At 49.5% G+C, this 26,590-nt stretch overlaps 1 protein-coding gene across 4 annotated transcripts in view; it reads right to left on the bottom strand.

The window, feature by feature from the left end:
• The window catches only part of COL20A1 (collagen type XX alpha 1 chain), a 51,526-nt gene extending 26,744 nt beyond the window's left edge, over positions 1-24,782 (bottom strand). For 2 of the 4 annotated variants that reach the window (XM_084217902.1, XM_084217904.1), the window contains exons 1-18: positions 24,532-24,782; positions 20,859-20,943; positions 18,474-18,584; positions 16,761-16,904; positions 16,378-16,527; positions 15,285-15,485; positions 13,913-14,068; positions 12,828-12,947; positions 12,503-12,667; positions 10,785-10,949; positions 9,253-9,425; positions 8,561-8,690; positions 7,989-8,134; positions 6,316-6,439; positions 5,252-5,391; positions 4,528-4,657; positions 3,859-4,001; positions 2,686-2,818 (exon numbers count right to left, since the gene is read on the bottom strand). In XM_084217902.1, the coding sequence (XP_084074028.1) occupies positions 2,686-2,818; positions 3,859-4,001; positions 4,528-4,657; positions 5,252-5,391; positions 6,316-6,439; positions 7,989-8,134; positions 8,561-8,690; positions 9,253-9,425; positions 10,785-10,949; positions 12,503-12,667; positions 12,828-12,947; positions 13,913-14,068; positions 15,285-15,485; positions 16,378-16,527; positions 16,761-16,904; positions 18,474-18,584; positions 20,859-20,931 (2,404 nt within the window). In that variant the 5' untranslated portion in view covers positions 20,932-20,943; positions 24,532-24,782. The remainder of the gene's footprint in view (positions 1-2,685; positions 2,819-3,858; positions 4,002-4,527; positions 4,658-5,251; positions 5,392-6,315; positions 6,440-7,988; positions 8,135-8,560; positions 8,691-9,252; positions 9,426-10,784; positions 10,950-12,502; positions 12,668-12,827; positions 12,948-13,912; positions 14,069-15,284; positions 15,486-16,377; positions 16,528-16,760; positions 16,905-18,473; positions 18,585-20,858; positions 20,944-24,531) is intronic. The other 2 variants (XM_084217903.1, XM_084217905.1) reach the window with 2 other exon arrangements.
• Between the last annotated feature and the right edge of the window lie 1,808 nt (positions 24,783-26,590).

Raw genomic sequence — 26,590 nt, 5'->3', positions numbered from 1 at the left:
AGGAGAATTCAGTCTAAATAGAACAGAGGAAAAAAGGAACATCAGAACTGTGGGTAAGCAGCACATTTTGACAATTTTGTTGTTTGTGGGAAATACATCAGCATGCTTTTGTTTCTGCTCTGCCTCTTAGAAAGTCTGCAGGGAAAAGTTTGCTAACTGGGTTACTGAAAAATAATCCCAAACTTTTTTCTTTCCTCTAGTCAAAACAAAGATTTTTAAAAAATCCAATATCTCCAAGACAAGAAGGGGCCGGTACTATATCAATGTCTCCAAATTTTCTTTTCCAGCTAAAGTTACTCACTGATTTTGAATTCATAAAATGACAAATATCAAACCATAACTTTGAAACAACATTTTCTCCTACCAGAAAGATGAGTGACCTCATCCCAGTCCTTACAAATGACCCATCACAGTGATGGTTGGTTATTGGTTTTTATAGCAGGATGACTTTTCTGCTGACCTGTGTTTTGTGAGGGATTGGTGTCTGCAGGGTCCCATGAAGGTAACACGTCTGGCCTCAAAATGGGTGTTTCAGGTGAGCCAAGAGGCATCACTGGCCCTGAATAAAATGAACTTGGTGTGTTTCCCTCACCCCAGGGGCAGAACTCGGCTCCATTTCACAAAACCATAGGCAAGGAGCAATGCTCTGACCTGGCAATTTTTTCCCTTGACCTTCAAAGAAGAAAGTATTCCAGGAAGGCTGAAGGACAGGGAGAGGATCTTGTGTTACCAGTTCCTGCTGAGTTTCACTTCAGTCCTTGCCCTTAAACTTCAGCATTTCTTGGAAATTCTACCAAGACATTTTTAAGAAAAACTTCATGACTTGACCTATCCTTGCATTAAGGGATGTTGCCAAGAGAGAAAAAGAGAAAAGCAGTGATGAAAGCAAAAGAAAGCACTTCCTCCCTCCCACAACCTCCTCTAGCACACACTTTTGGTTTAGTTCAGCACAGCCTGATCAATGCAGCTCACCACCTAGCAACCCAAAGTCTGCCATCCTAAGGAGATCCAGAGAGCTTTCATCACTGATTCAGCCCTCAGAATTCCATTTGATAATGAAAATTAAGGGGGAAAGGGCTCAAAAATCAGACCAGGAGGCCTGGGTTTTCAGATAACACCAGAGATTTCCATGCTGTGTCTGAATGAGTTGCTATCCACCAGCTCTGATGGTGCATTAACACCACTGGACATCCTCACCAGGGACAGTACAGGGTGGCAGCTTCTGCTTGAAACACTGAATATTTGAAATATAGCCATATCCCAGGAGTTACCAGAGTCCTGCCTAATTCCACATCATCCCATCCATTAATTGCTCAAGCCTTCAGCAATTTTCTGGCATCCCCAAGTTCCCCCTGACCTGCCCCAGAGCAGCTCTGGAAATCACCAGCCACCCCTTCTGTGCCACTTCTCCTCTGTGGGCACTTCTTACTTCAAACAAGAAAAGAATCAGCATCAAAACCATTGATTTAATCTGCAAATATTGTCTGGGAAGAGTGTGGCAGCATCCTGACTGCTCCTGCAAAGGAGCAGCAGCACCCAGGCACTGAACCCTGTGCTGGCTGCCCAGCTGCACACCTGGCTTTCTGGAGAATTCTATTTTCTTCATGCAGAAGGCAGAGCCTGACAATTCCCAAGGCTCCTGCACAAGGACAGCAGCTGACAAGCAGAAATCAAATTGCTTTCCCTGCCCTGCTGGGGTGCCAGCAGCAGCAAGGACTGGCTTGTGCAAATGTGCCCAGAAGGGCACTGTCACGTGTCACTGTGTTGGGCTGAGAGAACTCCTCTGACACTTCATCATTCATAGCTTAAAACATAGTAATTAATTTTCCTACAGCCTCCAAACAGCTCTAATTGTCCTCTTGTCATCATATATCAGTAGGATGCTTGCCTTTCTTTTTTCTTTTGTCAGTATGCAGCTCCAAGGTGCTTGTCTGAGGTCGCTTCCTATAAAAATGGTTTTATTATTTATTATTAATAAAACCTGAGCTTCTTATTCCAAGATTACTATTTACTTCAAGCTTCATCAGCTCAACATCAGCCTAAATGAGTTTATTCTGCAGAGGAGGATGAGATCTGAGAGGAGAGGGAGGACTGCTGGTGTTGAAGTGTTCCATTCACTTCCAACAAAGCCATTTTACAGACAATATTAATTACCAGGACCTGTGGGAGTGCCTCTTTTTAACCTCATATCTTGCCTGTACAAAGCCAGATTTGGACAATGCTTCCAAGGCAGGGTGTGCCTGCAGGATTGCCTCCCATATTTGTAAATGCCCTCAGTGAGGCCCAGCTCAGGAAATCCTCACCCTCCCTACAGGCAATATTTTATTAACAAGAACCATTCCTTAGGCAGCACAGGGACACATTCAGCAGGACACCCTCAGGATTCATTTCCATCCATGCACTACACAGAGGCAGGGGAGGGATGAAATGTGTTCCCCACGGAACACGTGCAGGGATTATCGGCTGTGCACCAGCCTGGTGGGACTGTCCAGCCTCTCGCTCTCAGGACAGACTGAGAACATTTTCAGACAGGATCCTAAACATCTCTAGCCCTGTTCAGACATTTGGGTTTGTGTTTTCAGAGCTGGAGGTGACCAGTCTGAGCTGCAGGTGTGCGCTGAGTTGCAATAGGTCCCCTGCCCTGTCTGTCACCCCTGGGCGGCGATGCCAGCGCTGGTCACTTACTGGTCCTGTGGTGAACAGACACAGTGTCACTTCGAGCACCATCTTTGTAGTAGGCCCAGATGGATATTTTGTAGTCAGTGTTCTTCTGCAGGCCGGGCAGGACGGCTGTGGCCACATCCCCAGCCAGGGAGAGCTGCACAAGGAGAGGACAGGAGTCAGCCCTGCTGCCAGGCATCCCCAGGCTGGTCCATGCCCCCCAGGTGCCTGGCTCACAGGCTGTCCCTAGGCACACATGAGTTAGCACCGGGCTGTGGGGCCAAGGTTGGGGTGGCACATGTGTAAGAAAAGGCAAAATTCCAGCTGTGAATAATGCAGAGCAGGTGCCTGTGCTTGGCAGCCCAGCTACAACCAGCAGCTCCTGCAGCACCACAACACAGAGCTCTGACACGAGGCAGTGCCTCCTGGAGCACAGAGTCCCTCTGCTGAGTTTCCAGACAGAAGCCCCAGCACCCCTCTGTTCCAGCACAAACAGAATTATTTGGTCTCACTCATTGCAGGAGAGATTTGGGTATTAAGCCGAGGTTTGAGCTGCTGTTTGACCTCATACTGAAAATAGGGGCTTCAGATGGAAGAGGGCACTTGGTCCATCCCTGCCACACCTGCACCAGCTCTGTCTCTGGTCATTCTCCTCTGAGTGCTCCTTACTTGGACCCCATCCTTCCCAACGAGCAGTATCCCAAAAATATCAGTGCTTCCTAGCACTAGGAGAAGAGAAAACACTTCACCTTCTTAGAAGCAATGCCTCCAGCTATAAATACTTGAGTGCTGTCTTTTTCTTATCCACAACATCTTGACATTGGGGACCTCTGCAACCCCAGATCTTTTTCTACTGAATTGCTTCTTAGCTATTTGTTCTACATCCTGTGTACCTATGGTTAATTATTCCTACCTAAGCTTAGTACTTTCTACTTGTCCCTATTCAATTTCATCCTTGAGGTTTCCCAGAACACTTCTGCAATCTTCCCAGAGCCTGCAGGACTCTGCCCTGCTGTCCCTCCTGCTTCCAGCCCTCAAGGTGACTGCTCCACTGAAAGCCAGACCCAGCAGGGATCCCGCTGAACTGTCCAGTTGCTGGAGTGCATTTCCCTGACCAGTTTTACACTGCTCTCTGCCACTCCAGCAGGTGAGCTCAGAGCCAGCCCAGCCTCCCCAGAGCTGTGTGTGGGCTCATACCTCCTGAGGCTTCTCTCCACTGGCCGTGCTCCACTTGATCTGATAGACAACCACGTCCGAGGCAGCGACGGCTTCCCACTGCAGGCGGAGGCTGTTCCCAGAGAGCTCAGTGACCTTCAGAGCACGAGGAGGGGGGACCTTCACTGAGGGGAGCACAAGGAACAGGAGCTGAAGTGCAGGCTCTGACAGCACCTTGTCAGAGCCAGGGTGGGGAGCAGATGGCTGGGGAGCAAAACATCACCCAAGCAGATGTCTGAGACCAGCCTGTCTGTCGCTTCTTCAGAGCCATATGACAACAGTCATCAGGACAGACAGGGGTAAATTATTTTTAAAGCCCTAATTAAGACAGGTTATCTCGTTAATGGGGAGCACAGATATCACATGGTTTTGTAAAGGGAAGAAGGCTAGGAGGGCCCTCAAGGATGCAGAGGTTAGTGATACATCATGCTTTTCTTCATTTGCTTCTTTTCTTTATCCCTTCCACCTCATTTTGAGCATAACACAGTTGGACATATTCCACACACAAAGAATAGCAGCCATCTGTACTCTGTGCAAGAGTTTTGGCCACAAGCTGCTGGGACCAGTCTTCAAAACATCCAAGTTCAGAGACACACAAACTGACTTTATCACCTCTTACTGAGATCAGAAGCATTTCCATTCCTTACTTACAGGTGGTGACATTGCCAGTAATTGGAAAGGAGTCCCCTTCATCATATGTAGATCTGACACTGATGAAGTATTGTGTGAGGGAGGACAGAGGTTTCAGGACAGTTGATGTTGCAGTGCCAGGAACTTCCACCTGCAGTGGGGGAGTTGTGTGAGTATTGTAAGAGACAGGCTGAGACACCTGGGTTTGTTCAGCCTGAAGAAAAAGAGACACTTTATTGCAACCTTTCAGTATTTAGAGGGAGCTTGTTGGAAAGATGGGAACAGACGTTTTTAGCAAGGCCACATGCTACAGGACAAGGGGTCCTGGCTTTAAACTAAAAGAGGTAGATTTAGACGAGGTATAAGGAAGAATTTTACAACAAAGGTGGTAAAACATTGGCACAGGTTACCCAGAGAAGTGGTGGATGCCCCATCCCTGGAAAAATTCAAGTCCAGATTGGATGGGGATCTGAGCAACCCAATCTAGTTGAAGATGTCCCTGCTCACTGCAGGGGGGTTGGACTAGATGGTATGGATGTCCCTTCCAATCCAAACCACCCTGTGACTCTAGAGGGCACGGCTGCAGAGAGGTCAGCACGCGGTGATAACTGCGGCAAAAGCGCTCATTTCAGAGTTACAACTCTGCCAGCACTCAGGCTCTCCCTGCACCATGCAGCTGAAGGAGAACAGGGAGTTATCCAACCTCCCCAGTTTCTTTTCCTCCCCCCAGCCCCTGAGGACTCACCTGTCCAGCGTTGCCCCCTCTGCTAGAGACGTAGGTGAGGTGGTGAGCGCGCACGGCCGGCGCTGCAGGCTCCCAGCTGACCCGGACAGATGCGTGGCTCAGCTCTGAGAAGCTCAGGTACCTGGGAGGGCTCAAGGCCACTGCAACAACAGTTAGTGACAGCACCCCCAGCCTTCACAGGCTGCACAAATGCCACCCAAAGCCTCCTGCTGCTCTTAGGTGGTCCCACCTTGAACTGGGGGGCTCGTTCATGATGCAGGAAAATATTCCCTTTATTCACTGTGATGCCTTGTGAAGGCTGGCCTAGAACAGAGCTAGGCAGAGTTAAAGAATAAAGTAGGGATTTGTTAGCAGGCCTCCATGGATAATGCTTGGGCAGTACAAGAGCTCAGCCAGGGCTACACCCAAGATGAACCAAAATGGTCACAAAATGCATGAGCGGGCACAGGGTCTCTCAGTTTTACAAGTTCTGCTCCATTTGCATACTGGAGTTAATTGTCCAGTTATAGCTTTAGCTTATGAAGTCCCATCCTGCTTGTTTTTCATTCTTCAGTCCATTGTTGTTTATGCTCTTGGGCCTGAGATTTAGATCATTTGTCCTTGGTCCCCAGCTAGTGAAGGAATTGTTTTGTCTAGCTACTCTGTGAAGAGAGCTTACTATTTCTTAATATGAAGCTCAGACCTACACATTAAAGCAGCACAGAATCTGAAAAATAGAAAAGCTAAAACCTGAGGCATCAACTACCACACGGACATCTGGAAGGGCTGCCACAGATTTAGGTGAGGAAACAGCCAGATGACTGCCTTTGCTCCCCCAGACAACAAAGACTTCAAGGAACCCCTCTTTCAGGGGTCCTCTATTACCAGGGGAACACCACTTCTTTTTCACAGCTCACCTTGCAACTAGAGATCCCCTTGGGGACCAATATTCACTTCAGATCCAGCAGAAAAGAGGCAGCATGTGTAGAAGCCACATGCACAATATGGGAAGCACCTCACTGAACACATCTCTCCTGCCTTGAGTGTTTAATAACAGCTCAGTAAGCAGCAGCAGCAGCACTTACAGGTGGTTTCCTGGATGCTGGCTGGATCACTGGCATCTTCCCCATACATGGCATACACTGCCACGGAGTAGCCAGTGCTGGGGGACAGCCCCTCCAGCAGCACCTCGGGCTGGGTCACCTTCACCTGCCAACAGAGAGGGGGCTGAGGGTACCCTTCAGCTCTAGGGTACCTCCCCATGTATTAAAGAGAGCAGGACCTTACAGAGACACAGGCCAAGGACCCTTTGGTTACACTAACAGGACATCTCCACTCTAGAATGGTCTCAGAACCACAGTATCACAGAATATCCCAAGCTGGAAGGGACTCACAAGGATCATCAAAACCCAAATCATGCTCCTGAACAGGAAAACCCCAAGAACCCCACCATGCACCTGAGAGTGTTGCACCAATTCTCTTTGACCTCTGTCCCCCTGCTGCTGTGACCACCCCATGCCCACCCACCCCCTGGGTCAGGAGCCCTTTCCTGATCTCCACCTAAACCTGCCCTGACACAGCTCCAGCGGCTCCCGTCGCACAGAGCAGAGATGGGAGCTGCCCCTCCCTTCCCCTCCCGAGGACACTGCAGATCTCGATGGTGTCTCCTCTTGTTCTCCTCCTCTCCAGCCCCTTCCCCACCTGGGCAGGTGCTCTGCAGCGCTCTGCCCCTCTGGCACCCAACCCTGGGGATGCACCGCACCTCCTCCAGACCCTGCTCTGCAGAGCCCTGAGTCTCTCCCACCAAAACGCTGGATCGGGGGGCATTCAAGAGCTGTGATCCCGCTTTTCTCAGAGCCATGGGAAGCTGTGTCAGGAGCTGCTGCCATCTGCTGCCAGCACAGCCCCGGTCCCGCAGCCTGCGAGCCGCACAAAGCCACCGCGGGGACATTTAGGAGGCTGCATCCATCGGAGCACAGCTTATAGGGAGGTGGGAACATTTTAATCCCATAGGTCTGGAGCATTGCACTCCTGCAGGGAGTAGGTCAGGTAACTGTGGGAATGTTTTAGTATGCTGAAATGCAAATTTGAATGTTGGTGTTGCTTCAAGCGTTCTGAGTCCTGTAAAAATCCCATTATTACGCCCTGAAAGCAGAGTATTAATTGTTCTGGTTTGAAAACCAACCTGCAATTGTCCCTGTGCAACCAAAGGGGGAATCTTAGTCAAAGAGGCAATAAATGTTCCTCCCCACTCACTTTGTTTTTTTAAAATTCATATCCTCAGCCTACAGGTACTCCAGATAAGTCATTAACATGCACAACAAAGGGTTCTTAGATGTTTCTAAGGACTTTCCATTCATCAAGCAGTGTCATAGGTCTGTTTTCAGAGGTCAGCAAAATCCACCCTAACACATTTTCAATTAACATTTAAAGATACACACAGTCAAGTTGTTTATGTACAGCCTTGAGGACACAGTGATTACACTTGAATGTGAGTTCAGTGCCTTGGTCTCCAGGGCCCCAGGAGGCAGCCAGATCTCTCCCTTGACTCAATTTCCCACAAGAAACCCTAGCAGTTAGAAATCATTTTGAGGCAAACCATAAAAAGAAGAATCTTCTATGAAAGCTGTTTCTGGCAATAATTCTGATAGAGTTTTTTCTTTGACTACACAACACCAATTGCCAAAGCTTCAAGCTAGCACTAAACTCAGCCCAGACAGAGAAAAAACAATGTTATCGCTCTTGTCACAAACTCTACCTCTGTTGTATAGTCCTCTGCTCCATCGGGGGCTGCAGAGCAGAGCACCAGGTAGTGTGTGGCTCCCTGGGCTGCTTCCCAGCTCAGCCTCAGACTGTTGTGGCTCAGCTCAGAGACGCGCAGCGAGCGAGGGGAAGACAAAGGCACTAAAGGGAGAAATAAGGCACAAAGGTACCTTCAGTGTATGAGGTCTGAAACAACTCAAAACCCACCTGGCTTCACAATAGCTACTGCAAGCTGGTGGGCACTTACCCCATGCCTAACACGGTCTCTATGCTACAGAGAGTTTAATTCACTTGGAGACCATGGATTTAAAATTCTAAAAAAGCAGCAAAGAGTTGCAGTATATTCCTAGCAGGGTGTGTGTCACTGCCACGTTCTGCTTTGCTGAATGACACAGGTGGAAAGGACCCCTGGAGGTCTCTGGCCCAGCCAGCCACTCAAAGAACAGATTGCTCAGGAGTCTTGTCTGGCTGAGTTCTGAGCATCTCCCAGATAAAGAGAGGAGTACCCAAGGCAGGCTGCAGCGTGAGATGGCCAGAGCAGCCACCAGCACAGCTCTCCCTACTCACGTGTGGAGGTGACTCCTCTCAGCCCGTCCCCCGCGGCGCTGTCGTACACGGGGATCACCGACACCAGGTACTCCGTGTGCGAGGTCAGGTTGGACAGCTGCAGCGAGGACACTGCTCCCTCTAAAACCACCTGCGAGCACAAGGCAGGGCTGTCAGGGCAGGGAGGGGCTGCTGCTCCTCAGGGGAACAGCTGAAGTGGCCATCCCTGGCCAGTGTGGCTCCCCCGTGGCAGATCTGTGCCCAGAGACATGAAGTCCAGTTGCCCTCAGTGCTTTGTGCTAGCTGAATCTCTCCAAAACAGAGAGGTGAGAGGCAGAAAGGAATGCTGTCCTCTAAGCCTGGGATTTGTGCAAACACTGAGCACAAAACTCTAGTCATGCTCTCACTGAAATCAATGGAAAATCATCCACAACTTGGATTTGCTGTTTTAAATCATATCCATCACAGATGAGTATCCTTGGACAGATCTCTGTAGCCAAGTGTCCTCTTTGAGTCAAAACACATGGTGTAGGGAGGGGATAACACTGGCTAAGTTACCTCATCACATTTACACTCATTGTACATTGAATTTAATCTCTGGCTTAACTGATGTCCCACTCCCAGCCTCTTTTTGTCCACCCAAGCCTGCTTAAATTGCCGGCCACCATCTGGAATCTGTGGCAGTCTCAAGTGTCCAGGGAAAGGTCTCTCACCTCTTTGGGAGTCCCACCCTTGGATGGATAATACACAACCCTGTATTTCTTTGGTGGTCTCAGAGGAGGGCTCCAGGCCAAGTGCATGCTCTTGGAGGTCACAGCAGATATTTTCAGGTCAGTTGGGCTGAGCTGGGGACCTGTGTTCACAGGGGTGTCTTTCACAGCGCTGCCTAGGAATTAAAAACACAGTTATTTTCTTACATTCACTCTTCTCATGCCAAACATACTTTCCAGCTCATAAATATGAGTGACATTTTTCAAATCAAGTTGCAGCCTCCTTCCCTATAGAGTAGAGAAACTGTTCCAGACTGCTCTGAAATAAATATTTTAAAACTGTGTGTACAGAGAACATAAATACTCCATAAAGAACAGGCTGTGTATTTTGCTGGGTGCTGCAAATAATTCTTCAACACAAGTCGGCATTCCTCAATCACAAAAATTTGCCAAAATTACCAAGCAAAAATTACTTTGGTTTCTTTTTGGAGAAACTCATTTTTCTTCAGCCTAACCTTCACCTTTGTAAAATGTCTTATTAAATCAAATACAAATCAAAAAGAATAAATGAATTTGTTTACATGAGTGTCCAGAGACTTTAAAATAAAATTATGATTGACATTTAGATGTTCCTATTCTGCTTAGGTCAATCTTAGAGCAAAAAGAGATAGCAATATGTACACGATATTTCTCCCAAGGATCTAAGCTAACATCTGGAGGGGTTCTTCATGCTCTTCATCATGCAAACTGGTCCCCAGCAAAGGAAAGAAATGGCTGCTTGATTTGAACTTGAAAATACCTTGGAGATCAAACATTCAAAGTTTAGAGGATTAAAAAAAGTGTATAGGTGTTTTTAACATCTCCTTATCCTACTTCCACATTTACCCCATACTCTTTCCCTGGTATATTTTCCTACTAGTTCTTCTGTTTCTTCTGCCTCTTTTTGGTTGGGAGAAACTCAGAAAGGGAGATGGATACAACACATTTATCACAACATATGATAAAGGAAGAGAGAGGGGAGGAATATAATGGTAATTCCCTATAATGGTAATTGCTGTCATTAGGTGATTTTCTCCTCCAAGAGGAAGGGGCATGGTGAGCAGCAGTGTGGGGGGATAGAATATAAGAAAAATAAAGATAGTGCAGAAAGTACTTTTACCCCTAAGGAGTTGAAGCTGGGCCAATTACCAAAGATCAGGAACAGGCCTGACTTTAACAGGCTGTGACCAGTGAGAAGAAGTGTGCTATGAAAGAGTGGGGTGGCTGCCTGAGAAGGGAATGGGAGTCAGGGCTGTAAAAGAGTGGGGTGGCAGGGGGAGAAGGGAACTGGAGTCAGGGCTGTAAAAGAGTAGGGTGGCTGGTTGAGAAGGGAATTGGAGTCAGTTTGCTGCTTTGTGGAGAAGAAAGAGTCAGTGCTCAGAGGAGCTGCCCACGAGAAACACCAAGAAGGTGTGAAACCTTTGTGCTAAGGAGACAACAGCATGGAACCCCTGCGATGAGACGACAACACAGCAGGAAGGGAGGCCCCGCTTCACCTGTGGTTTGCTTGTGGCTCCTCTCCTTGATCCTGGCGCACAGGACCCGTGTGAGTTTGCCCACCAGGGAGCTGAGCAGGGGGAAGTCCAGCACGTTGTAGACGGTGAGCTCCAGCGGCTCCGAGGCCACCTGCCGCAGCTCCGCCTCGTCCGCGTTCTTCACCCCTGCCGCAGAGAACCCCGGCGTGGGGAGAGATGAGAATCCCCACTCCACGGTTCAGAAGGCTGATTTGTTATTTTATGGTGTATATTACAGCTAAAGAAAACGGTGTATTAAAACGGTACTAAAAGAATAGATGAAAGGACTTCATCAGAAGGCTAGCAAGGAATAGAAAGGAATGATAATGAAATCTTGTGACTGACCAGAGAGTCTGAGACAGCTGGACTGATTGGCCATTAATTAAAAACAACCACATGAGACCAATCAAAGGTGCCCCTGCTGCGTTCCATGGCAGCAGATAATTGTTGTTTACATTTCGTTTCTGAGGCCTCTCGGCTTCTCAGGAGAAAAAAATCCTAACAAAAGGATTTTTCATAAAATATGTCTGCGACACCAGGCTGAGAAATGCTCCACACAGGGCTTCACCCCCACCCTGCTGGCACAGTGGTGTCTTTTCCTGCAGCAACCACCTCAGCCCAGCCTGGGAAGAGCTTTTCAGCTCAGAAGGCTTTTAGTGGCCTGGAGACAGCCTGGTGAATTTTCCTGCTGTTTCCCTGCCTCCTCACCACTTGCAGCCTTGGCTATCAGAAAGGTAGATGGTTTTCAACCTGAGAGGCAGTTGGCATAAACAGATGAGGGACTGAATGAACAAATAACCATTTTATATTTATGAGATGCCAGCGCTCCCCATAGAGAGCCTGTTGTTTGTCAGAACATCACATTGCATTTCAACAGTCAGGGATGAGTAAAAAGCAGCCCTTTTATGTAACAGAATTTCTCCATCTCACAGCAGCCTCCATCCCCATCTTTCAGCTCTCCCTCTTCATTAACTCTCTGCTGACCAAGCTCCACAGTACAACTCATTTTGCTTCCCAGAGTTTGGTTCAAGGTTCCCTAATACGGTCCAAGGAGGCTCAGAAGCTCTCCTCCCTCCATAAATGCCACTTAGCTTCATAACCCTATGCAATAAACCCTCACTTGCATGTTCCCAACATAAATTAACACTTAAACTTTTGGAGATTGCAATCTTAGGGGAGCTTTATGTAACTTTATTGCTCATGTGTCAGTCTCCAGGAGACCTCATGTGCTCCTCAAGGTCAGACCTGCTTGAGGCTATTCTGTGTCTCGGTGTTGCTGGCAGACAGTGAAAAGCAGATAATGTTGTTATTCAGAGGAATGGGAAGTTGTGAGAGGCAGTAATTATACAGGAGGTCCCCTGCCATCCACAAAATAATGTTCTCTTGCCCAATTCCACAGCTGAGGATATTGTTTTCATGACACTGGTCCCTGAGGCTCCCAAAGGTCTTTAGATGAGAGGTGTGAAATCTCTCATGTGAATACTTCCTCCAAAAAACACATATCCTTTCAAGACACTGCCTGGGCTGAATAAATGAGTTAATTTTCATCTGAGCCACAGTGTAATGAGGTCTCACCCACCACCTCAGTTCTACAGCCTCAGGATGCTTCTGTCAAAGTTGAGGGAACATAACCTTCAATTTGAAGATGACCAAAAATAGGTTGGCTTTGTCCTACAGCTTATCCATGGCTGTGATCTTACCAATGGCAAATATCTCTATGCCCAGGTTTTTCAAGGTCTGAGCAGCCAGGTTGGCATCATCCTGGGACTTCCCATCAGTCAGGAGGATTACCAGCTTCTCAGCCTCCAGCCGGGCCCCAGCATCTGGTTTCAGATTCTGCTCCAGGACGTGGGTCAGTGCCAGACCTGGGGAGGGGCAGAGATGGAGCTTGTGCCACAGCCTTCCGAAAATCCCCCACTCCTTTACTGTTTTCTCTGCTCCCCAGTGGCCACAGTGCCCTCAGAGCACATTATCCATGGGAACAGCTTCCCCCCCCCCGTTCAGAGCCCTGCCAGGTGCACTTACCTGTAAAGGTGTTGCCGCCCTTGTAGCGCAGATTCCTCACGGCCTCCAGCAGCTGTTCCCTCGTGGAGTGAGCGCTCAGATCCCACTCTGTGCGGGGGTCACTGCTGTACTGGGACAGCCCTGGGGAAGGCAGGAGCCATGGGCATCCAGCCAGCCCAGGTGAGCTGCAGGAGGCCCACTCTGGGAACCAGCATCAGGACTGGCAGGGAAGATGACACCAAATAATGACAGGGACATGGGGTGAGCAGGTGGGGCTTCTAACTCCCCTTTCTGCATGGTTCTGAGTAAATAGAGTCAGGGGAGGTTTAGGCTGGATATGGGGAAAAGATTCTTCCCCCAGAGGGTGGTGGGACACTGAACAGGTTTCCAGGGCAGTGGTCACAGTGCCAGGCCTCCCAGAGCTCAAGGAATGTTTGGATAATGCTCTCAGGCACAGGGTGGGATCTTTGGGGTGTTCTGTGCAGGGCCAGGACTTGGACTCAATGATCCTTGTGGGTCCCTCCCAAATCAGGATATTCCACAGTTCTGTGATTCTCTGGTCCTGTCATGCTGGCAGCAGCAGAATGATGCCTCAGACCCCACGGGGTACAGGGGTACCCACCCCTGTCATGATGATCACAGGTATTTGATAAGGTGTCAAGGTGCATGCAGGTCAAACAATCAGCTTCAAGGGCTGAGAAGGATTTACACCATCCTATTTCATGTACAGCCTGGCTGTCAGCATCACTCAGAGCTGGAAGCAGCCCCCTTCCCTGCTGAACTCACAGTGGGGCATTGCCACTGCACCCAGCGCATTGGTGGCTGAGCACCTCCTCAGAGATGGCAGCAAATCCCAAAAGTATCTCAGCATCACCACCCGACCTAGGGCTGCCCAAAGACAGTGCTGCTGTTCACTCTGCAGATATTTTTCACGGCCACTAGAGGCCAGAGCTTGCTGCCAGATGGAAAAGCTTCCAAGAGCAGCTCAAGGACCCCATCCTAAAGACATAACAGCTCCCAAGAGGAGCACATAACCACGGGGACAAGTGACCAAGGTCCCTTCAAAAATCGACATCCCAAGGTCAGGAAACAGGAGCGTGTCCTACCTACTCTGATCTTGTCTTCTGCAATACTGAATGGGGAAATCAAATTGCTCAGGAACTCCTTAATGAGCTTGAAGTTGTTGCGCCCAATGCTCCAGGAGCCGTCCACCAGCAGGACGATGTCAGTCATGGCTGGGGTGTCACACTGAAACTGGGAGCCTGCAGAGGAAAGGCTGGATACTGAGAGAAGCAGTTGTGAGGAGGAAAACCTGCTTTGGTTTTAAGATAAAAATCAAATCTGCTGTGCAAGGCCTTGTGTGGATGGTGGAATGGACCATCTGCCAGTCTGGCACATGTCAGCATCCTGTGAAAACCATGGAGCCAAGGATAACCCAACTCAGCACCTCGAAATGGAGTAATGGTGTGCAGCTGCACCTCTGCAAAGAAGGGGTTAAAGCTGTCAGGAAGCATGTGCTAACCCAAGCACTGCTCTCTGCAAGCTGTCAGCTCCATTCCATCTCTGCCCCAGCCCAGTGCTTCCTATTATCTAGCTTAAGTCTCCAAGAATTGCAGGTGATTGCTTAATTCCATTCCATCACGAGATCCCCTGTGGGCTACAATTATTTCATAGCTTTATATTAAATCCAATCTCTCAGTAAAAACCTGCTGGCACCATGGATGCTCCAGCTCTGCCTTCCCCCCACCCCAGGCCTTCAGCTCAGCAGAGGATAAGATAAGGCATTTTGCTAATTGGATGCATCTTCCTTGAGTATTTCTCAGATAGGGAATTTTCCATCTTTGGTGGAGGGGAAACAGATGATCCCACTAAGATTTATCAGGCTCCAAGGAGGTGTGTCTCCTCTCACAGACATGGATTTCTACTGGGCCAAAGGGGATGCTCTGGCCCATCCCACTCCCACCATTTCAGCAGTGCTGGGAGCCATCACAATCTCAACAGAACCTGGAGGATCCTCGTGGATCTGATATCTGTGAAACACTAAGAACAAGTCCAGAAGGAGAAGCAGGCTGGGTAACAAGCACTCCTGGTGCTTGGAAAGGAAACACCTTGGAAAGGTCCATGGCTGGGGGGGCTCTGCTGAAGAACACAAATGCTTACATGCATCTGCCAGAAGCAGGGGGAGATGACAACATGAAGAGAGAATGGTGCCAAATCAATTAAAATCAATAAATTAAATCATCTGGAAGGAATTTTTGGCCTAATTCCAGCTTTCCTGAGAATTCATGTTGTTCTACAGGACTCCAAATTTCTCCAGTGAGCTCTGACAGCTCCCAAAGCATGACCTAGGGATTGGAAACACAACCAGCAGCACTGTACTCTGGGGGGGCAGAGGGTGGGCTGGAAAGGTTGAACTCAATGAGTGTTAGGGAAAACAGCAGGGAAGAAGAAGCAAGACATGTTTGAACCCCCTCTCACCTCGTCTCAGTGAATCCTTTGGGGGTTTTTCTTTTCCTGGAGACTCTCTTTCTGCATTTGCAGGAGTGTGCTGGGATGATTTTGGGGTTGTTGACGCTGTTTCTGTCACACTGGCCTCCACACCGGGCTGGTTTCTTGTCACTTCTCCTGAGCTCTTTGGCTGAATCCCCTTTTGCCTTTTCCTTTCAGCTCTGTCCTTTGCTGTGCTCCAAGGAGAAAAATCCCATTGTCCCTAACTGTGTTATCCCCATGCAACCCCACAGCTCAGCTGCTTTAAGCCACATTTGGCACAGGTGTAGGGGGCTCAGAGGGGGTAAAATTCCTACAAGTTTATGGAAATAGGTGGATAGACCTTGATACATACCTCTCTGAGAGGGCTGCATGTGTGCTCAGGAGCTAATGTCAAAGATGGATCACATCAACAAGTGTGTCCTTCCCATTATCATTGATGATGAAAAACAATGAATGCTTATAAAATACAAATCAGGGAAAACATCCTATGCCCCCTCATACCCAGCTGCTCTCCAGAGCTCAGTAGTCTGTGACTTGCAAACACCCTGAGCTAGTGCAAGACTTTTTGGATAATGGCCCTTGTGGTTCTTCCATCAACAGGTGGAATTCCCTTTTGAGCCCATGGAAACATAAGACTCTGTAGTTACAGACAGTCCTCAGCCAGGGAGGCTGAGGAAATCCTTCTTGTAGAGCACCTGCAGCCAGACCTGGGACCCAGAGCTTAGGGAAAAAAGCACCATCAGCCCTAGTGCTGAGGGAGCAGCTTGCTCTCAAAGGATCCACATTCTGTTAAAGGATAAGTTTGCATCTGCTGAATTTGGGTACCTGGACATGCGTTTTCAGCTTGGCTGGAATGAGGGGCAAATATTTTTAGGTGGTTTACTGTGTTTCTGTAGCTAAGAATTGTATGCAAAGGATGACAGCAGGCTAGCAAGACTCACTAAAAAAACATCTCTGATGAAGGGAGACTGTGGTGAGAAAATGGGAATGGTTTTAGGGACAACTGAATGCCGTGGTAGCATGGCTCAGGCCGTGGCTCAAAATCAAGCCTGTGTGACTCCAGGATGGTGAGAGCACCCACCTGACTGTGACAGGGCAGTGTTCAGGGGTGGTGGGGTGGCCTCAGCCACCCCGCTGTGCTCAGCTGCAGAGGAGGTGAGATTCTTCCCTGACGCAGCTCCTGCGTTCCTGCGGTTGTTCCTAGTCTGGGATGCATTTCTGAGCTCCTCTACTGTGGGAAGACCAAAACCAGAGAAAATGCACATCTAGAGAGGCCTGTGAGCCACAGTTCCCTCCCTCATCCCCTGGGTCTTCCCCACCTCTCTTTCTAACCTTCCAACCAAAATAGTTCCTTCCAACCAGGCTCTGGGATTGCCAAGCAGTCTGCAGGGCGTGTGCCAGAGCAGCCGCATCCCCAGGACCCTCAGGAGCTCTGAGTGGTAAAATTTAGCCCTCTCCACTTACTCACAAATTTCCTCTTGGCAAACAGGGCTTCCTGGGAGCCATTGAGCACGTAGACCTGCAGGGTGTATTCCTTGGTGGGGCTCAGCCCTCCCACTGTGGCTTTGGGAGTCTTGGTTTTCAGCATGACTTCTTGCTCCGAGTCCCCTGAGGTGGGATGAAGCCACAGTTCAGAGCCTGTCAGAGCTTAAATTTAAGTTGACAGTAGTAAAAGCAGCACTGAAATGCAGGGAATGTCTGCCTAGGGACTGCAGTCAGCTCCCATTCATACTTTAAATTTTGAGGAGCTCTGATTTTTACTCTTTTTCTTCAATGTAGAGTTGGGAAGATTGAGGTGGGTTTTTTAAATCCCTGGTACATGCCCAAATTAGAGAATTACTTCCCACCCAGTATTAGTGCAACTCTCACCAGCTTCCCAAGGAGCTGTTGAGGGAAAAGCTGGTGTTCAGAGTGTAAAGACTGGCAACTGCTTATGAAAACACCCAGTTGGCTGAGGTCATGTGTGACAAAATGAGGAAGTGACTCGGAGTCTCTGGAGGTCACCACTGGCACTTGGACTCATCTTAGCCCAGCTGTGCTGCCTCTGCCCCATCTGTCTCCAAGGGCAGCTGCTGCCTGCAGGGCACAGCTCATTTCTGGGGCGGCATTGCCTCCAGACCCTTCCACAGCCATGTCCCAAGCTGTTGGACCCTGTCCTGGGATGCCTTGAGCAGCCAAGAGCTGGGGCGTTCCTGTGCTGGCAGGGCAGTGAGCAGAGGGAGCAAGGCTCCCAGCACAGAGGGGCACAGCAGCTCCCTAAACCCCTCTGACAGGAAAGGTCTGAAGCTTTGAATGATGGAGATGGATGTGCTCCTGACCCAGCCATCCCTGCCTAGGGCTGGAAACTCCCCAGCCTGAGAGGGAAAGCCTCAGGCATGTGCTGTGGGGATTCCCTGCATTCCCGGGATGCTCATCAATCTCTGCTGGGCTGAGGCTCTGGGGAGGAGCAGGGCAGGCAGGGAATGAGAAACCTGCTGCTCCAGCCTGGGAAACAGGTGGGGGCTGAGCTAAAACCGGGTGGGTGATCACAGGAGCTGCCGCCCGCGCTCCTGCCCCGCAGATCCTTTTTCCGGCTCACTGGGAAAGCCACCGGGAGCCGAATGCCAGCCACGACCGAGGATGGCTCAGCCCCTCCTCCCCGCCGAGGGACATCGTGTCCTTCCAACACCGCCAGGTTCAACATCTGAAATCAGGGAGTAGGGGTAGGGAGCTGGAGGGATGAGCCTACCCACACAAACAGGGTCAGAGACTTCCCATTCCCTGTCCCTGCAGTGGAGGCAGAGCTGGGAGCTCACTGAAGAACCAGGCAAGGAACCTGTTTCAGTTTTGTCTCACAGAGTCCCAAAGAACAGCGTTTCTGGCTAAACCTTTCCCCTAGGACGAAGAGGGCTGAATTTCCTCCCTTTCCTGTGAAGGAGGGAAAAAGGGACAGTGCCTGCCTTGGGTGGCACTACAGACTGCTCCCACGGTGGCCTGAGAGGCTCCTTGTCACTGCTGCACGCACAGCCCAGCAAAACCAACCCTTGGAACCAGAGCAGGCTGGGGGTAATTCCCTCTGCCCTGCCTCTATTCCCTTAAGGTCTCAATAATGCTCATTTTTGGGTCCTGTTGTGCCCCAGGTGGAGCCCAGTCCCACTGAGCTCTGCTGGCACTCAAGCCCAGGGTGTCAGCACCTACCTGCCATGGGCTTTACCCGAACTTTGTAGCCACTGATGTTCCCCTCAGTCTCTTTCCACTTCATCTGGAGCCTGTCTTCTGAAAGGACAGTGAGTTTCAGCCGGCCCGACCCTGGGGAGGAGGAGAGGTGGCCGTGCTGTTGTGGGTGCAATTCCTGTCACAAACCCCCTGTGCTGTGTCCCCTGAGGACGTGGCAGTGGCTGTGCTACAAAGGGAACCCTCCCCACCCCAGGCAAGTCCTCAGCATCCCATGGCAGCTCCCACAGTCCCCTTGCCCCTCTGCAAGGAGTAGTTTCTCAGGTGCTCATTTATAGCCCTGCAGAAAGGTAAAGCAGCCTCTCCACAGGTGGGGGCTTCTCTGAACCCTCCAGGTCTCTAAGGGCTCTCCCAGGAGCTTTCAGGCTGAATGGTTTTTCACAGCACGTGTGTTCAGTGCAAGCACGTGAAATGGGAGGGCAGCAAACAGATAAATGGGTTCAAGCAAGGCTCTTCTATAGGCTTGGGATGCTGAGAAATACAGAAATTCCGCAGGTGATGGATCCCACACTTCTGCAGAGTGATCATTTCAGAGGCAGCTCCAAGGACCAGCTGGGTTTACAAAGAAGGAAAGAAGAAAAAAAAAAAAGAAAAGCTGATAAAGTGTAAATAACAGCTCCTGGCAGGACCATAACTCATGGGCACCAGCTTGTATCAGTTTGCTGCAGGGAGCTGCAAGCAAAATGACAAATCCTGAGGGAAAAAATAGTATCAGACAAGGAGGTAAAGAGAAGAAAGAGCACATTCCTTTATCATCTCCAGATTTCACAGCTATCTGTTAACCCCAGCTAGACGGCTGAGCCCATGTGTCACTCCCTGAATCCATGATTCCTGTCACACAAATGTCACCACATGAAACTGTTTCACTCGGCTGGATGCAGGATGGCAACTCAGCAGATTTCTCTCCCCTCCTTCTGACACTGTGCCCAGAGCTGCCTTTCCAGCAGGATGCCCTAATTTGCAGTGAGTGAGCACATCATAAACATCTGCACCCAAGTGCTCCCCCTCATTTGCAGCTGTTACCAACCTTTTTCCCTTTACAATTACTCACGGAAATTATAAATCTCAGAGTGACCTGGAGTTTCTGCTCAGTGCTGCCAAACTGTCACCCAGGGCTCCTCAGCTCCCCAGTCTGGTTTTGCACGATGCCCTGACACCTCCTGACATCCCTGCCATGATGTCACCACCCAGGAAAGCAGTGAGAGCTGGCAGTGAGGTTCCTGCTTGTCTCAGCCCAACATCTGTGCCTTAACCTTTCCTTGCAGAGACTTCCTGCAGGCTGCCCAACAAGCAGATAACTATTTTGGGGAAACAAAGCTCAGATTCACATCTCACCCCAGGCAAATCTGAAGAGGAAGAAAGAAAACAGGGGAAAGAGGGGTGAAGGGCAAAAAGCAAATCCTAAAATCATGCCTAAGAGAAATGGTAAAAGATCATGGAACAATGAGGGGAATTCATAGTTAGATTAAACATGGAGCTGTCTTCTTTTGGCCAAGTGTGGTCCAGCTCCTTGGGCATCACTCTAGGAGCCCAGAAGCTAAAAAGACAAGAATGTCCCCAGACAGACCAGAAAGGACATCATCCTCTAAAGCACCATTATGTGCTGGATGCAAATGATCCCCAGTGCCATGAAAGCTCCACTGTTTCCTTGCCCTGTGTCAGATGTGCACTGTTTGATGCTGTAACCTTGCTCTCCAGCTCACAGGGAGTTAAGCCCAGGCTTAACTGCAGAAGTCTGGAAGATACACAGCAGGGATCTGTCCCTGCAGTGCCACCACCTCTCTAGAAACCTTTGTGCTGTTCAGACATAACCCAAAGGTGGCTCTTCCACATCAGAAAGGCTGTGCTGAGGTGCTGTAGGCATTTTCTGCTCACTCTGGGGAGCAGGATGGTGCAGGAGGAATGACCTCATGCCTTCTCACCCTGATGTTGCACCACATCTCACCACAAACACCCAAAGCAGGAAGGTGCAGTGTCTAAAGAAGCAACAGCCTTTTCCTTCCTATTTCTCAGGCTCCCACAGATCACACAAGCCCCTCATTGCTTGCACAGGCTGAAATGCATCCCTGATGCAGGGGAGTGGCTGAACTGCTGCCAGGGATGAGGACAGGCCAGGCAGGGTGGAGAGGGATGGAGGGGCTCTCCCAGATGGGCCCCCTGACCCTCCATTGCTCTTCATGCTGGGGAAAGGCTGTTTGGAGCTTCCCCAGAGCACAGCAGCCCCCTGGAATGCTGCCTGGCTTTGGGAATGCCCCTGACAGCAGTGTCACTGCCAGCAGGAAGGGCTGGGCTGTCCCAGGGCAGACAAACCCTGGGGAGCAGCCCCACCAGGGCAGGCAGGCTCCTTACCTTGGCCCACTCGTCCCCAGACATGGCTCACCACAGGCAGGCAGGCAAGAAAGAACCAAGTGTGAATCAGCATTGTGAGCAGGACCTACAAAAGGGCAGATGTCAGGAAGGAGAAGTAAAAATTGTATTTCATCCCATCAAAGTCCAGATTTTGTCCATCCTCATTTAAGGCACCACAAGCTCTGGGCATCATGGATGGCACTGAAAGGATGGTGGAGAAGAACACACAGATTTTCCTGCAATCCCTGCACATTATTTTATCTTTGTAGTCTCTTCAATATTGCTGCTCAGTGCCTTGGACTAAACTGTGCTTATAAACCTGGTGGGGAGCACTGCTCTCCTCCTGCTTGTGCCTGGGGCTGGGCACTGCTCCCTGGGCAGGACAATCTCAGCACTGGAGCTCCCAGTGATGGGCCATGGAATCACCAACACTGGCACAGGATTGGACAGAGAGATTCCAGAATAACCTCTGGTTTTAACTGTGCAAGTAATTAATCCTGGTTATCATGACCACAATCATTCCAGGTATACAGACAGCACATTTCTCATGTCCCTGGGATGCACACACCAATCACAAGGGGAAAAGCACAGAGAGGAACACTGCAAACCACAGATTTAATGGCATCAGATGCTGTGATAAAGCAATTTTGCAGCAGGAGGGATCCACAGTGGAGTTTGTATGTGAACAGCTTACAAAGAACGGGTTTATTTCTTATTTCATTCCCAAGAAGTTATATCCAGGATTTGTTGGGATAGCTCTGCTTTAATTTGTTCACCTGAACAGGCTGAAAGCCGACAGGAAAGACTTACCCCTGGCAGAGGATCAGAATTCTGAATCAGTTTGATTCAGAAATAACCTCAGCAGCATGGCCAAAGCTGACTGCCAGCCTCAGCCCATGGACCTCAAGCACCCACAGCTGGTTTTGCCAGCCTGGATTTCAGTGCTGTTCAGTTTGGGTCAGGAATTTTGGGTCAGCAGGAAACCACCCTGATGGAAGCAGTGCCCCAGCCCCATCTGGCTCCCAGCAAACCAGGTTTTAAGCACATTTGTTGGCCTTTTGTCATCTCTGTGCTCCACATTTCAGCCTCACTGCTTCTGGCAGAACCAGCCCTGCACCCTCTCCTGCAGTGACATTTTCCTTCCCTTCACCTTGATGGACAGGTATGCAGAGGCTCCTGGCAAATGCCTGATTCCCCTCAAACACAGCAGCTCTGTAGCAATTTCAAGAAAAAATAAACATGCATGTGAGTGAGTGAGTGAGTGACCCAGGCATGATCTGTTTAAATCAGACCTAAATTGCTGGAAGAATGAATGGAAAAACGTGCAAGTTGTAACAGGGAGTTGTTAACCACCCTTCTCTGTCTGTGGTTTTGGTTTTTTTTAATTGAAGATGAATGGAACAACTGCAGTGTAACCCAAGCCTTTAGCCACGGGAAACACTTGCTTTAGTTTTCCAGCTAATAAAATGAGGTCATTGTTTATAAAAAACAGCAAACATTTGATAGGTGGGTTTCAGAACCCTGATTGTCCCCTCCAGGAAAGCAGAGCCTGCCCTGGCTACAGAGGTGTGTGTGCCAAACAGCAGTAAAAAGTCAGCCTTTTTAATATTCCTTGAACTAAAATTTTTGCTATTTTGCAATGCCACCAAACTGCTCTTGATTTCCTTGAAACTTCTGTGCAACTGCTGACAAACAGGATGCCAGGCTGGCAAAAGCACAGGATTGTGTGTGATCTTTTCATGTTAGCCAGGGTTATATGGGATCCAAAGTCCAGAAAAATAAACTTCTCCAGCCTGCACTGATCCAGACTAACTGCAGGCTCTGATTCAGGCAGGAGCTTCCCTGTTGTGTCAGTAAGGATGAGTTCAATTTTATCAAAGAATCACAGATTGGTTTTGGCTGGAAGGAACCTTAAAGCTCACCTCATTCCACCCCTGCCATTTTCAGGGACGCCTTCCGCTGTCCCAGGTTGTTCCAAGCCCCATCCAGCCTGACCCTGGACACTTCCAGGGATCCAGGGGCAGCCACAGCTTCTCTGGGCACCCTGTGCCAGGCCCCAGCACCCTCACAGTAATCCTGGTTTTAACCCAGATTGGGCACAGTTAGACCCCAGGCTGTGGATCTTTTCTGTGACTAAAACAAGAAACAGGGACTTCATCTCTTCTGCCATCTCAGAGGCAAACCCATCACCATCCTGCCTCTTCTCCAACATCCATTTTCCTACCTGTAAATCAGGAATAAGAAGTGCACCTGTCTGAAGTGGTGGAAGTCACACACTGGAGGAGCTCCCTCTCCACAGCTCTCCTGCCACATCCCAAGCCCCAGCTCCAGGACTCCGCGGTCCCTCCCCATCCATTCTGCCATCAGTGATGCCACCAGCCAGCCAGGCTGAGTGTGGGCCCTGGGACTGAGGGAGCTCAGGGACAGCAGCCTGCTGGCAGGCAGGGAGCCCACAGCACTCTGGTGCCTCTCTCCTGTCACTCACCCCCGGGGAAGGAATGTGGAGACAGCAGCACATGGAGCAAGTGGTGAGTATTTCCAGAGCCTGGAAAATAGGGGTGTGTGGGGAGCACACCACTTTCCACTTGCTCCACTTGTGTGCTCAGAGGAGATTTGGAGGTTAAGGCAGTCAGAGAAGCCCTTTTTATGTTTTTTTTTTTTTTTTTTTTTTTTTTTGTACAGGAAATTTTAGAAGTAATTGCTTTAGTCAAAGAGAAAAAATGTCAGCCACATATATAAATCATCAGGACTAAAGGTGATGATTTGCAGGCACTGTGAATTATTTCCATCCTCCACAGTCACAGTTTGGGGACATTTCCTCATGTCAGAGGTCATCACTGTCTCTGCACAGAAGCAATGTCACCTCATGTCCCACTCACTGCTGGGGACACGAGCAGTGCCAGGGACAGCCCTGCAGGAGACAGGGACTGCCCGAGGCAGGCAACTGCAGGGAATAAATCTGTCCCACATTCCCCGAGTGCTTTGCTGGTTAAAGGACCTAAAACAGACTAAAAACCACAAATTCATCAACCCCTTTCTAGTTTCTCTTGGAAACTTCCCCTGTTTCAGTACCACTATTGAGCAAAAGTGGAAGCAACACCACACTAAAAAAAGTCAGGAAAAAGTTCCACTTGTAGGCTGAGCTTTTGCAGCTCCCCCAGCCTGAGCCCACCCACACCTCCAGGTGGGAAAAACCCACACAGGTGACAAACCCTTCCAAGCAGTCTCTGGCAGCAATATCCCACAGGATACTAGAGGATAGTACAGTTTTTAGAGGATATCCTAAATAGTGGAGTATCTTAGTTAGATAGTACAGTATTTTAGAGGATACCCTACAATATCCTAGAGGATAGTACAGTTTTGCACTATCAACCACAAAACGGAAGGAACAAAAAAATCAAACCAACAAGCAAAGTGCATTTCTCACAGCCACAATCCCTGAGGAGTTGCCAGATCCTGGCGGTGTTCAGGCTGGTGTCAGGGAATGTGCCTGGAAACCACTTCACCCTAAAGGACGGGACCTGTCCCCCCTGCCCAGCACCAAGCACTGCACCAGCTCCAAGCAAACCCTGCCGAAATTCCCTCCTTGCCGTACCCACACCTGCCCCAGAAGAGCAAACCCTTCTCGGCATCCCTGCAAACGCAGCCCCGAGGTGGGGAAGGAGGCACAGACCTGTCGGAGTCGGGCGGCGGCTCCGGCTACATCCTGGGACAGGGGACGGAGCTGCCCTGGCGCCTCATCTGCTCCTCGGCGAGATTAAAGATGGCAATTCCAGCCCTCGGGAGGGGAGGGAGAGGGATGGGACTCCCCCACCTCCCTCTCCGCACGCACGGCTTGGCCCCTTCGCGCCGCCAAAAAAAGCGTGAAAAGCAGAGGGGCTGCTCCTATGGGCAGGAGCGCACGGATTTTAGGGGATTTGCTAATGAAAGGAAACAAAACCTCTGTCCGGGAGGCTGCAGGCTGATTTCCTAGAAGGCAGCAAGAAGTGCTGGCTCCCGCCCCCCGAGAGTGGCCGGGATGGAGCGGAGCCAGCCCAGCCCCGCTCACTCCCATTTACAGCTGCGGGAGCCCCGAGGGGTTGTGCTCCCTTCGCCTGAGGAAATTGAGCACATCTGTCAGTTCTGCCGGGCCAGGGGCTGAACCGTGAGCTGCAGCTCCTCAGCTGGGAGATCCAGCCCTGCCAGAGGGATCCTCAGCACCAGCAGCTCCTGGGACAGACCCCCAGCTCCCTGCCAAAACTTCTGCCGGACAGATTTTGTCCTCGTTGCCAGGAGGGAATGACTGACAGTGACATTTCTCGTTGCAGGGGCCAGATTTTCAGCTCCAACTGCAGGGACCGTCAGCATCAGTCTCCCATCACAACTGAGGTTTAAGATGCTTTGCCATTCAGCTGGAAACATGGATAACTTTGGAAGTGTCAAGTTGAATGGGAAAAAAACCCCATAGTTTTCAAAATATTTTGCACATTAAACAAAATCTTGTTAGCTCTTTGAAGTTTTATGATCTTGTAAGTACTTAAAAGCATCACAATATGCAGACCAAAGGATAATACCAAAAGGAAGCACTTAAATAGTAGAATTACAGAAGGATTTGGGTTGGAAGGGACGTAACAGAGCGTGTTATTCCAAGCCCTGCATGGACAGAAACTCCTGCCACTATCCCAGGTTGCTCCAAGCCCCATCCAACCCAGCCCTGAACACTTCCAGGGATGGACCAGCCTCAGCTTCCCTGGGCAAAAAGTGGGCAACAAATCTTCATAAAACAAAGCACAGAGCATTTTGTACCCCATGGAGAGAGGGTTGTCACTGGCCTTTGTGTAAATACCAGAAATTACCTCTTCTGTAGTTCCTGCTGGCTTTCTGATGTTGCTCAGGGCTACAGTTTTCTTTAAAAGTAGGAGAAAGATATGAGCATTCATCTCCTGTGCTTTCAAGGAATTCAAATCCAGAATTAAAAATTCCTACTTTGACACAGAAAATCTGGAGCTGTTTTCAGTGCTCGTGTTCAGGGTGCTGTTTCCTGACCTGCCTTTCCCAAGGTGCTCACACCATGCCTAAATCATTCTGGATTTGACCTTAGTGCAAGCCAAGCACCCTGGGTTAAAGCTTTGGGACACCACAGACATCCAAACTCTCCCTAAGGAGAATTTAAAAAGCAAAACCACAGAGGTTGCTGAACACATGCACTGAATGCTACAAATAACAACAGTGAGTTTGTTGAGGAGATGGTCTGGTTCCACTTAGGGGCTGGAAGGACCCCAATTATCAATGCAAACATCTTGCCTGGCCCATGTTCCAGGAATTCTGTGTTCCAATTGTCCCATTACCTCAGCACCAGCTCTGGGGGAGCAGAAATCCCTTTATACCAAGGAAAAAAAGGCAGCCAGCAGTAGGGCAATACCTGAGACACAGCTGACAGCAGATTCCCCAAGAAAGTGAACCCCATTTTAACACAAATCAAAATTACTACCTTTGGCCTTTTGGGGTGTTTTTGAAGTTTGGTTTGTGGCCAAAGGAGCTGCACTGAGGACCCTGCCCTAACCAGCAGTGCTGGCAATCATCCTGTCAATGCACAGCACAGCTAATCACAAACAGGATGCTCTGTGAACTGGAAAGAAGGAAACCTCCCTAATTTCTTGTTATTACCTGTTTTTCTATATTTAGTTCACTTTCAGGGTAGTTTGCAAGGAATATTTTGCACTGGCTGCAAATACAGTCATCCTGCAAGCAGC

This window comes from Fringilla coelebs (assembly GCF_963513975.1).
Source record: "Fringilla coelebs genome assembly, chromosome: 18".
Classification (NCBI taxonomy): Eukaryota; Metazoa; Chordata; class Aves; order Passeriformes; family Fringillidae; genus Fringilla; species Fringilla coelebs.
The sequence above is the reverse complement of the archived record's forward strand: the minus strand, read 5'-3'. Positions and strand labels throughout refer to the sequence as shown.